At 36.9% G+C, this 13,124-nt stretch overlaps 1 protein-coding gene across 1 annotated transcript in view; it reads left to right on the top strand.

The window, feature by feature from the left end:
* The window catches only part of csmd1a (CUB and Sushi multiple domains 1a), a 297,982-nt gene that overhangs the window by 237,581 nt on the left and 47,277 nt on the right, over positions 1-13,124 (top strand). The window contains exons 46-51 of the mRNA XM_073463855.1: positions 5,455-5,600; positions 7,073-7,153; positions 9,575-9,688; positions 10,789-10,905; positions 11,245-11,316; positions 12,599-12,745. Coding sequence (XP_073319956.1) covers positions 5,455-5,600; positions 7,073-7,153; positions 9,575-9,688; positions 10,789-10,905; positions 11,245-11,316; positions 12,599-12,745 — 677 coding nt within the window. The remainder of the gene's footprint in view (positions 1-5,454; positions 5,601-7,072; positions 7,154-9,574; positions 9,689-10,788; positions 10,906-11,244; positions 11,317-12,598; positions 12,746-13,124) is intronic.

The following is a 13,124-nucleotide window of genomic DNA, read 5'->3' as shown; positions in this document are numbered from 1 at the left end:
TTTTTGGACAGAGAAACATTCTCTGCTCATCTTTTCTTGAACAGATCTTATATTATATCTAATTTTCTTTTAGTGTCAAGGAATGTGTTTTATGAGTCTTTGGGTGCAGACAGAAACTGATGTGCTTTTCATGTGGAGCATTGGAGCAATGTAAGAGGTTCAATGGATTGACAGTCAATTAAATTACATTTTGATTATGAACATAGGCTTTCTGAAAACAGCCATCTGAAACCTTTTAATGTTTCAGTTAACTGTTAATAAAACTGGATAACTGACTGTATCTCATTTTACTCATAAGAGTTTAAGATTGGGGCCACTGCTTTTGTCATGATTTAGCATTTGACTGTTTGGATTTCTGAATTCAGTTGGACATAGAATGGAAGGAAGCACAATATGCCTTGTGTGAGCTGCTAGGTTAATAAGAAATTCATTGGGAGCATATTTTTAATTAAATTTGGAACTTGTAATGGTTAACTCTAGAGTTTGATCCCAAAATGAGTCAAACAAGATTTGAATAAGCAAACCAAAGCACAGAAATTATATTAAATTTATAAAATTACCAAACATATTACAGTGTGCATTTTTTGTTATTATTTTGGGTATAAAAACATTCTGTTGAGTTATTTTAAGACACTGAAAGGAAACAGAGGCCCCAGCAATGAAAGAATGGGTTAGTGCAATTCTAGTCTGACTCAATAGATGTGGACTATGGGTATAAACCTGCCAGGGGTGACTGTTTCCTTCCTTCCACTATCTGCATGGGTTTTCAAAATTCCTGTCTCTATAGAAAACGACAACAACCTCTGAGCTAGCAAATAAAAATAACAAGTTGCCCGAGCTAAGGGTATTTTTATCTTTTCTTTTGTGTGGATTTAACCATTTTAAGGCTCCCCACGCCTCCCCACAAAACAAGTTCACCCAGACACTATTTTGCAGGGACGCCATCGCTGCATCCTGGGCTTTGCACCACAGAAAGCAATTGTTGTTTTGATGCAGCCATTCCCAAAGTTAAGAATGACTCGGCCCAATTTGAAATTGGAAAAATCTTCCGGGGCCCACCCAAACTTTTACTCACAACTCTGATCAACACACAAGACTAAGATGGAGTATTTCCCTTTTATTTTCGTAAACACCATCTTTTGAAGGTATGCTTTATCGAATAAATGGCGATCGGGAGGAGGAGATGTTTCCCCTCGGACAAGTTTTGGGCTTCTAGTAAATATCTAAATATCAGTCATATCAGTCTCCTTTGTGACTCTATGATCCTGAAGTATGACTCAATATATACAGTATGTATATATGTTTCCCATTGTAGTGGTCTTGTTTCTTTTTTCTTTTCCTTCCTAATTTATTCATGTCTGTATTCATTTTTGCTGGATTTACGTACTAAGTCTACTGCCATAATATTGAAATTGTGCCATGTGTTCCTGTATCCTGGAACCAAAAATATATATGTATACAACAAGCATGTCAAAAACAAACTAAAGTTCAAATGAAAAAAATATGTATTACATTGAATTGAAAGCTACTGGCTGAGATTTCTTCATAGTTACTGTCCATGTTAAGCTGACTCTTACAATCATCAATCAAATTCAGACAAGTCAGCGAGTGTAGTTTATGATCTAAGGAGCATACACTTAGACTTAGACTCTGATCATTCATTGTACCACTGCTGTCAGTGGATATGCTGATTTCCTCCTTCACCGGCCACCTCCTGTTTTGGTTTGTCATCAGTCAACCTTGCAAGGGGTGTCTTTTTCCTTGTGCATTGCTATGTTCTGTGTAATCCATATTTCAGTGATGTGTGTCTGCTGGTTTCTGCCCTGTATGCCCCTGGTTTTTATGTGACAGCAGGCTGCATCCAGATGTCAGGGACTGAAGCCAAACTGTCTCTGTGGTCTACCACCAGTTGTGTTTGGCTTATTGCCTAATATCACTCAACCATTTCTAACAGTGGGCTGTGGATCTAAGACCAGAGCAACACAGTGGTTTATGATGCTGTATACTCACTCACATGTGACAAAATCAAACACAGTATTTTTTTAAAAAACACACAGTTTACCAACATTACAACTATTCTTCTATTTGATGTTTTTTAATGATTTAAACCATCCTAGATATGAATCTCTGAGAAAACAAGGTGGAAATTATTAAAAATTTATAGAGAAATGTATTGTTTATTTCACTCAACTAGTCAGACAAGCTCAGAAAATCACAGCACTCAACTTTAATGCAGCCTGTCTGAACAAGAAAAGATGACATTTAAGATACATCCTAGAATCGTTAGAAATAATGTTTCATATTTTTTACCCAAGGGTGTCATTTTGTGTTGAAAAGTGGTGGGCTCAAATGAAAAAAAAACATTTCAAACGGTCTTCGCCATGCTCAGCATAAACCGTACAAAGTGACTCATGACTCATTCAAAATATAAGGTTTTTAATATTGATATGACAGAACATTAAAATTGGAGTAGGGATTAGATTATTTCTAATTATTTGTCCATATTTTTAAAACAAACTTAAAATCATTGATTAGATTTTTTCGTTTATTATTATACAATTCCACACAATTGATTCATACATTGCACACATTCAACTTAAATACCAGAGTTTACTTGAGCCCGATTTACAGCAACCAAAACTGTACTTTACATCACAATCTTATTATGTTTTGAAAAAACTAGCAAATGAGACGCAATGATCTTAATATGTTTGCAAACCTTAGGCTATTCTAGATAGCTAATGTAAGCCAATCCATTTAATTAATTACATTCTGATTTCACAGTATATACTGATCACATTATTATCTATGTACAGCACATGCTGTAGGCTGTTAGTTTATATAGTGTGCTGTTCATATTTGGTCCTGGGTTAAAATCAGTCAGTTTCAACTGCAGGTGCTGATGGAGAGCAAACCGTACTCATTTGTTACTTAACAATTTTTGGTGCAAGCTCTATTTCTGAACATTTGTAACAAATTTTGCTTTTAAAAAATGAGAGACATCTGTTTTCTTACAAGAGGTTTTTGTGATGGATCCACTGTTCTGTCTATCGTGTAACTGTTGTCTGCTTTTACTGTACAGAGAAGAAGAGGACTGATTTGTTTGTTTGTGAATCAAGTCAGCCACTATTGCTCATTGTCAGCGTTAATGTATTCCTCCCAATCCCACTCTATTCTCAACCTCACTGTGCTTGTGGCAACCATCTGTAGTAGTCAGACAGAGTGGATAAATAGACAGTGCTAAATCTTAATGAATCAAACTTATTTTTATTCTTCATTTTCAGGGGTAAGACTCACTTAAAATGTGTCTCATTCACTCTCGCGGGTGTTGATATTCACACCAGAAGCTTTTTTGTTTGCCAGCATCTTATGGCTTGAAGGTACTGACTTCATTAAATGGCTTTCACAGGAGCACATTCTTACTTCATCGAGGGAAAGGTCGAGCTGAGTCTAGGTTTTCTCTGTGCTCTTTTATAAATTCTGATCTTTAGAGAAATAAGTTTAGATAATAAATACAGACCCCAAATACATTTTCAATAAATTCAATTGTAAGATTTTTGCAAAAAAGTGCTTTTGGGTTTGTGTATTTTTCAGTCAAAGCAAAAACAGAGCCACACAATTCTTACTAAGTTTTGATTTAAATGACCCAAAAAGCACATTTTTGGATTCTCCAAATGAGCTCCAACACCTTCAGAAGACCTTAAATTATTAAGGAGCCAAGAGATCCCAGGCACTCCTCATGAATTAAAATTTAAAAACCCTTGTTTAATCCAATGGCATGTTCATTAAAAACCTAAAACTGGGCATTTAGGAACTTTAGAAAATGTAACCTTTCAACAACATTCAATATTTAATGAGTGAAGTTAAGCCTTTAATCCTTGGGCTTTGTTCAATGAACTCGTTTGAAATTGGTGAAAAAAGCAAAGCAAAGAAAAAAAACCTAAAATATTTTTTGCAATGAACAAGCATGTGGACTCACCAGATATGTGTTTTATTTTAAAAGCAAGGGTTTCTTTTGGTTTCTGTTCCTCCCTGTAATTAAATCCAGACAGTGAAAACAAATGCACAACCAGTAGTCCAATCTCTTCGAAGTCCAATCTCATCCCGACACCTGATTTTGCTTTTACAGCCATGGTAGACACATTCACCAGCACGTTGTTGATGTCTGACGCCAGTCAGCAGTTTGTTTATTCAGTGTGATTTTAATAATCAAATCACACCCGAATGTACCCATTTAAGTTTTTCATCACGCTTATGGATTTCCATTAGAAGGAATCTACAGAGGCAGTTTTGAAGATAATTGTAGATTTGTAATAAAATATATTTTGGGCTGACAGGGGGTGAATTTTTGCAAGCAGATCAATGCGAATAATCTATATGTTTTAACACACAATAGAAGAGAAAATAAAAACTGTTGCAGACACAATTAATTGAGGTTGAACCTGGGCAGATACAATGCATGATAAAGGTTTTATAAAGTTATTAATTTATTCCCATGAGCTCTCTGTAATTTGACATAATATATTAATATAACTTGCTAATTATTCTTCTCACATAACTGTTCACTGTATTACATGCCGACATTATCTACCCACTCCAAGTGCAACATGAAAGCATTATTCAAAACACAAGTTAGTTATGTCAGTTGCTTGATCTGTAAATCACTTTTTATACACTGTTAAAGCGTTAATGCATTCAGATTGTTACTCTGAGTCAGACTGCTTCACTTGATCAGTGAGAATTTATTCAAAGCATCTATATGTAGTGGCATATGTAATGGCATGAAATGTCATTTCTATAATGTCAGAAACATTTTTAAAACTCTCAGACAGATTGTGTGAAATCTTTCCTATTATAGTACCTACGTAGTATAGCCATGATACTTTAACACCTGCAAGAATACTTAAATGACACTCCTCTTTTCTAATACTGTACGGCAACATATGATTGAAAAAATCATGTAACTTTTATGATTTTGCCTTGCAGACCCCAAATATTCTCTTCTTCATCTTCTTATAGAACATAAAGGATATATATTATAAAGAAATTAGAAAGAGAAATTATAATTATTACAATTATTACTAAGTTATTAAAATTATTATTCTGAAATCATATCACATTATTAATATTGTACTTGTACTAGTATTCAAACACATCCTCCTGAGTATGTCATCCCTCCATTTCACTCCACATATTGAAAAAAAAATTGAGTATTTGATGGATAAATCTTGGAATCTTGAACTTTGATAGTTCAACAGCTTTACTTGCAACAAAAGTAAAATCAGAGAAGTAGATCACTCTTCTCTATATCATATGCAGGGTTATCAAAAATCTTTCTGCCAACTATGTGACTCTTGGTTTGTCTTTCTTTGCTGAAATAGGTTTGATTTATCCTGCTTTGAGTGACATCATTTCTCTCTCTCGCCCTCTCTCCCTCACTCTCTCCACATGCAGGGACGGCCCAGATACCTCCAGTCCTCAGCTTGGAGTCTTCAGTGGCAACACTGCATTAGAGTCGGCCTACAGTACCAGCATGAAAGTCTTCATCCGGTTTCACTCAGACTTTTCAACTGGAGGGTTCTTCATTCTCAACTTTCATGGTACATATACACACACATTTACCTGTTATAGAGGTACATTCAGATATACATAAACAGCATGTACAGCAGATATCATCACTGAATAGGTCCATCTCATGGTCTTTTAAAACCATTTTCTAAAGGGATCCCTAGTAGTGTGTGCCTAGTAGAGGAGCTTTGTTACTTTGGCTCTTAAGTTTTGATACAATGACACAGTCACAGCTTTACACCCTGTTGCTTAAGAGTGTGAGTTACTTTCCTTAAGCTCAACAACTGCTTAAGGAGAGCACATACAAACCATATGCAATTGTGTCATGTAAACGTTTAGGATAATATTTAAATTATATTTCACTTCATCCTTTTTTTTATTATTATCAAAATTTGCTTTTGTAATGAAACCAGTGAATCATCATTTGAAAACAGGCCAGATCATCTACACTTTAAACACCTGTTTCACATTTTTTCACTGAGCTACTGTCAGAACCTGATTTATGAGCTTTAAATGAAATGATTAATCCCTCTTTTTTTTTTTTTTGTTACTCACGTGAATGAGAAATGTTTATTGGAGTGTTAATTCACTTCGGAAGTTGTTCTGAAGTTCTTCCAGAGTTCGATACCGTTGTTTTCTTGTGAAGTGAATCATATAGTGTGTCTTTGAACCCACAAGGCCACCCACAAACACTCAGCACCATATGTGAGATTCTCTCCTCATTTTCCCTTCAGCTTATGCTCAAACTATTATTATTATTTTATTCTATATTTTTTGATTTCCAAGGAAAAACAAACTTTGTATTTTACATTTTCATCTGTCAGACTAGCATATGTGCAGATGAATCATGCTGCTCATGGGCAAGACACGTGCTAGATGCCTTATGTATTGTTCATGAATAGCAGCATGTCAATATACAGTAAGCGGTAAGGTCACCTTCTCAATTTAGTATGTAAAAGATATGAACATGCACACTTACACAACATTAAACACCCTAGCTCAGGGTCGGTAAATAGTGCTCAACCCTTACAGTTCAAAGCAGCTGAGACATTTTGAGGCATAAACCTTATGTCAAAGTCATATCCTCTGTGACACGATGATACAAGCATGACTGCCTTCTAAAGAACTGCCTGGATAGTTTAAATAATAAAGACCACAAATCATATCCACGGTGCCATCCTTCACATGGATGCTCTTTCCAGAGAGAAAGAGGCGACTGCACTGCTTCTTTCTAACGATGTCAGTAACCTCCTTTGCAACAATAGAATGAAGAGCAGTGAAGCAAGATCTTTTTTTCGTGGTTCTCATGTCTTCGGTTCATTTGCATTAGGTCAACAATTGAAAGATTATAAAAGATGCATATGTATTATTTTCTCAACAGTCACAATCTCACTAATCCAACCTTCTCAATACAAACAGGAACATATGTCAATGCCAAAGACTTTATTGTGTTTTCCCACTGAAATCTACAGTGCCTTTTCAATTTTTTTGCACCTCCTTCCAGCCTACCGTCTGAAGAAATGCCCTCCTCCTCCTGCTGTGGAGAATGCAGAGGTGATCTATGAAGATGAAGACTTCAAGATAGGTAAAAAATCTTAATAATAACATTACTCTTTGATGATAAAGAAACAGTTTTATTGAAACCAGGTCAGCTGAGCCTTCATGAAAAAACTTGGCTAATTGAGCATCTTTTTCAATGACATTGTTTTGTCCAAAAAAATTAGGGAGGATTTTCAGCCTTATTTAGTTTTGTGCATCTTAAGATCAAAACAAGTCTTACCTGGCAGGAATGACAAACTACCTGATCAGGCATGTAGGAGGTCATTATTCTGCTGATTGTAAATTACTCCACTAATGGGCTGCATTTATCTAAATATAGCAGGCCAACATTGATCTGTCACTGTTGATTTTATTTTGCTTTATTAGTGAGGCTGAGCTCAGCCTACCCCTGTGTGCACATGTGTATTTGGATCTGTGAGACACCGTGAAACAGAAGAGAGATAGATTTACACAGAAAAACTATCGCTCAAGTAACAGGAGGACTATCACTTGATTATTAAGAATGATATAGCATGGTAAACACTCCTTTCACCACTGCAGTGGTTGCTAACCTGAGAAAACCTCCATGAATCTGTTACAGAGAGATAAGAAAAGGAAATTTTAAGAACAGGACATTTTATTTTATTTCTTTCTGTTTGTTTTTGACATTCTGTGAAATACTGGAAACTTTTAACTCTTCTGGCCTCTAGTAATCCTTAAATTTAAACAACAAGGAATGCGAATTTGTTTCAAATTCTATGTCATTTGTGTCTGTTTGCACCCACTGCAGAAGTAAGTTTAAGTTGTGGGATGTGTTTAGCGTAGCTAAGAACAAATAGGGGTAAACAGCTGTCTTCATCAATGGAGAAAATAAGCCTTCCAGCATCTTTAAAAGTGTCTTAATGGTATTTACAGTAAATGCGCTACCTTGTCAGCCAGCAAACTAGTCTCCAATACATTTAAATACCAGCTTGGACTTAATCACAAGATTGTGAAGCACTCTTGCAAAAGAGTCTATTCTATTCACAAAGTCTATTTATACTGTGTTTAGCTATGCATAACACATCTTGTACCAGCCTCTTTCTAACAAATGTACTGTGTGGAAATGAAACACCAAATATGTTCTCCCAAGCTATAGAAAAAAATCAATTCTTTGGAGAAATAATCACTTGTCAGGTTCTCCATTTTCCCTCAGCTCTGTGTTATGTTGTGATTTGCTCAAAACATCTTGCTCTTAGGTTTGGTGACCTTTCAGATCAGGAGCTGTAATTTTTTTTAAAAAAGCAGTCATTTCATCGAATCCAAGCAGGATCAATTTACCGTGCCAGTGGTATGCAAAGCCTAGACGCTCCTGGCAAAATATATAATCATTTCTCTGCAGAAAACCTAGTTTTTGAAAAGTCAACATTTTATGAATTCAGAAAAGATTTTTGAATGATTAGTTGATTTGGGGGATTTTTTGGTTTTGACTCCAAAGAAACATTTAGTACATTAGTTAAATTCCAGTGTCATGAAAGTCTTCATTTGCCCTCACATATTAAAATAAATGTGATTAGATACGATGTTCCAAACAGTGATCCAGAGAGCGGTAACACTACTCCAAATGTTTATTTACAAAGATGACATGAAATTATTGCCACTTGCCCTACACCACAGCAGCACCAGGCCTGCACCTGTTCACAGCAAGAGTGAAGCCATTCTTTGTGACAGACTAAGGACCAAAGGGAGCTAGTTTGGGATAATCATACACAGAAATCTCACAAGTCCTCAGAACATTGGAGTTCATGTACTGTGACTTTTACATTCACAAAACCTGGCAGAACGGAGTACCTCAGAGACATCGCCTGCTTTGTTGTCGGTCAGTCTAACAGCCAATTAGACAATCTTTGAAGAAGCTCAAGGAAAGGTTGAATGTTGTTGTTTGTTCTGTTTAACAATTTTGAACATACTGTTTGCCATGGTATGCCTCCTGGGCAAAATCTGAAGCATCTCCCTGACAGGTGGTAGATCTCCACCTCTTTTAAGATGGCAAGCCTGTCAAACTTCTCCTCTCAAAATGGAGCAACAAAACCGACGTGTTAACTGATTGGGAGCTTTCTACTTACAAAATAAACATCCTAAGGGTTGGTTTTTCAATTCAAGTCTTTCTTTATACAATAATTGCATTACATTGAGAGAGTTAAAGGTTGCTGTAAGTGTTTCCTCTGTTCGTAGAAGCTGTAAAGAAATCCCATCCACACCTCCAGGCAATAGTGTACAATTTTAGATAATATTTCTAAAAAAATTTTTTAAACATTTTAGAGCAAAATATCCTGGTTATGTAAGTATTAATATAGAGTTTACAATCTGATCCTAATTTTGAATATGATTAAATGATGATGGGATTTTTACTTGTACAGTCATTGAGGCAAGAAACAATTATTAAATGTCTATAACTTAATAAAGGTTTTTTATTTCCCTGCGTTAGGTGATATTGTGAAGTACCGCTGTTTACCTGGATACACACTGGTGGGAAAGGCAGAGCTTATGTGTAGACTCAATTCCCATTTGCTTTTTGAGGCCCCGCCCCCAACATGTCAAGGTAAGGCCACACTGAGTCCGACTCCCGAACCATACACACAATGCACTATATGTGCATGTCTATGTGAAAATCAGATGGTGATGCTTTATCTGAATTGTTTGAATCGATAGTTAAGTTGTGCTGTTTAAATATTTTGCAGCAAAGAAATCTGAATAAATTCTTTCTCACAACTAAGATTATCAAAATCATACTGTAAGGGGGCACCCATTAGTTCAGTTGGTAGAGCGGGCTTCCCCTGTGCAGAGGCCTTGTCCTCACTGCAGCGGCCCAGGGTTCGAGTCCGACCTGTGGCCCTTTGCTGCGTGTGAAAAACATATGTGAACCTATTCCACTTTGCCATTTTTCATTCTCCATTTTGAATAGTTCAAGCAGTTCATTGTGGCAGGCACATGACTTTTAAGTCTAAAGAGACCTCAGGAAGGAGGCACTTCATATTTTCAGTCAGCAACATTAAAACATAATTGAAGTGCTGGAAGCAGCTCCTGGTATTTCTATGAGACAACTGATTTGAATATCTCTTTTGAGAGTTTTTTTTCTCTGCTGCAGCTGAGTGTTGAAGAGATGCTCAGCCTTCACCATCGTGTGGGATGAACAGAGTGTCCTTTCCATTATAAAGCAGGAGAAAAAGAAACCAGCACTCTCACAAGAGGACATGCAACCAAAGTGCTCCCCCACAAACCTTAGAGTTCGGCTTGTTTTGTGTGAAATCCTATTGCATACTAGTCATCACACAGAAAGACTGGGAGAGGCATCTAGTGACTCACTTTTTGCTATAGGCTATTAAATAGGCAGAGACCATGGGCATGCAGTCCTTATATGCCACTCTATATGAACCCCAATATGACCCCTAAACATCTAGATGAAGCACTTGCCAATGCAAACTTGTATTAAACTTAAATTTCCACAGGTGTGGGGAGTTTTTGCATGTTTGTTCTGAAAAAGAACTGATAATGGAAGTGGGCAGATAGAGCAGAACCGAGGGATGGATAGAAAGAATGCAAATTCAGAATTGCTAGAAATTAGAAACATGCAAAAGAAAGCCTGTAAAAAGTTTTCACTGTTATGTTTATCTGACTGGCTTTTGTCTACTACCCCTCCAGCCCAGTGCCCAGCCAATGAGGAGCGATCTTCGTCATCAGGAGTGATACTAAGTCCTGGGTTTCCTAGCAACTACCCCAACAGCCAGACATGCTCTTGGCTGCTACACATGGTTCCAGGTACAGAGTGTGTCAAGAGGGTGCAACCAGTATGTGTAGGGTTATGTGTAAGTGAGCAAAATAGTAGTGTGTGTGTGTGTGTGTGTGTGTGTGTGTGTGTGTGTGTGTGTGTGTGTGTGTGTGTGTGTGTGTGTGTGTGTGTACATTTATATTTGCATAAAGTGTGTGTTTGTTTTATACTGTTAGAGACTGTCTACAGTGTATGCTAATGCAAGTATATGTCTCTGTTAAATATGCATAAATGTTTCTGAATATTTCCCTGCGTGTGTGTGTGGTATACAATATTGCATATTGCAGCTTTTCAGGATGGAGTTTATATGATATTATCTCGTTTCCCAGGTTACACCATCAATATATATGTAGAGATGTTTCACAGCGAGAAACAGTTTGATGAACTCGAGATTTTTGACGGTATGTAAAGCTCTTCCTCCTCTATTTTTGCTCGACTTACACCTAGACACACGCACAAACACACAGTCACTCACACGCAGCCTTAATTCATGTTTGTTTAAGAGAAGTAGCACAACAGTTAATAAGATGCACAACACTTAAATCTTATTTGTGGTGTTCCCCTCCAGGAGTTTCAAAAAGTAGGTTGAGTAACAGTAAACTGTGAAAGTGTGCAGATCAGAATGTGCATGTGTGGGATTGAACTTCTTCCTGTGTCTTTATTTATTTATTTATTTATTTATTTTTATTTACATTGTATATTAACTTTATGTAACTTTATTGGGCAACTTTGCCAAGTGACAATTAACAGTGTTCTTTGTAAATCATCACAGTATGTCTGTTTACAGTGGCCGCAGCTTAAAACAGCAAACATCATAACAAGCCAACAAAACACACAAGTGGGAACTTGCTTTTGAAATATGTGATTTGCATTGAAATATACATGCAGGAATGAGCATATATGATACTACTTCTATGTTTATCCCACTCAGCTCTTTATATTTGTATTTATGTTGCCTGGTGTGAAGCAGACTGTAGCTGTCTCTGATGTTGCAGACAGTAATGGTATCATTGAGGAGCAGGCGGCTTTGACCTTTTTCCAATTTGCTGTAACTGGTTTAGTTTGTAAATGTTTATGTAGACTATTTATAGAAAACAATTAAGTAAATGGTTCATTGCTGTATGCGAAAATGTAGTGGCAGTCTTTTTACAAAATATAAATAAAACTCAATAGATATATGTTGAAAAGTTCATGTACTATACAAGACCAAATTTACCAATCACTGCTTTGTTCAAACAGACATTAGCGCAGGTGGAGGTTTATAGTCTATAAACCTGAGATGGAGCCAAGCAATATGCTTTAGTCAGAGTGGATGCACAACATGTAATTTGGGGATACTTAGCAACTTAATGACGCTGTCACCCTCATGTGCTGCATGTCTCGGAATCAATAAAACACATTCTGACTGCAGCATATTGTTCATCTCCATCTCTGGTTAGACTAATATTCATCTGGGAGATTGTTAGATTACTGGGATGTCTGAAATCACTGATACACACACATATAAAGGAAGTAATATTTGTCTAATTTTATCCCTGTGATGACCTACCTCTTCCCCCCAACACACATGCAGACCACGAAACGAAATTACATTTTGCACATGCATGCGATTATAAGAACAAAAAACTATACACTATTCTCTACACGCAGCAGTTCTTAAGTCTTGTTCATTTGTTTCTCTAGGGTCCTCAGGACAGAGCCCATTGCTTGTCGCTCTAAGTGGTAACCACTCATCTCAGCTGAACTTCACATCTAAAACGAATCAGCTTTATCTACGGTGGTCCACCGACCACGCAACCAACAAGAGAGGATTCAAGATACGATACTCAGGTATGCACATATTGTCATTAGAAGAGAAGCATCAGCAAAATCAAACACCAGCTACAATATTGAGCTCTGATACATGTGTCTCATTAATGCTCAGTGTAATTGGTTGTGAAATGTAAATATGCATGTAAGGGCGGAAAGCTTCAGCTTTCACTTTGCCTTCACACACAGAACATTTACCCATCCTGCTATGCTAATGTTGGCTGAAGTGATTTGTCTACGGGCATGGGTAACCAGCCCCAACGCCTTTCATATCATGAAAATCCATGCGCCCCATATATGCAGGCTGAGTCCTCAGCAGCTGTCCAGGTTCGATTCCAACCTGTGGTTCCACCTTTGCTGCATGTCTTCCCCTTTCCCTCTCTCCCTTTTCCTATCATAA

The sequence above is a fragment of the Pagrus major genome, chromosome 4, assembly GCF_040436345.1.
Source record: "Pagrus major chromosome 4, Pma_NU_1.0".
In the NCBI taxonomy this organism is placed as follows: Eukaryota; Metazoa; Chordata; class Actinopteri; order Spariformes; family Sparidae; genus Pagrus; species Pagrus major.
This window is presented reverse-complemented; position numbering and strand designations above follow the sequence as displayed.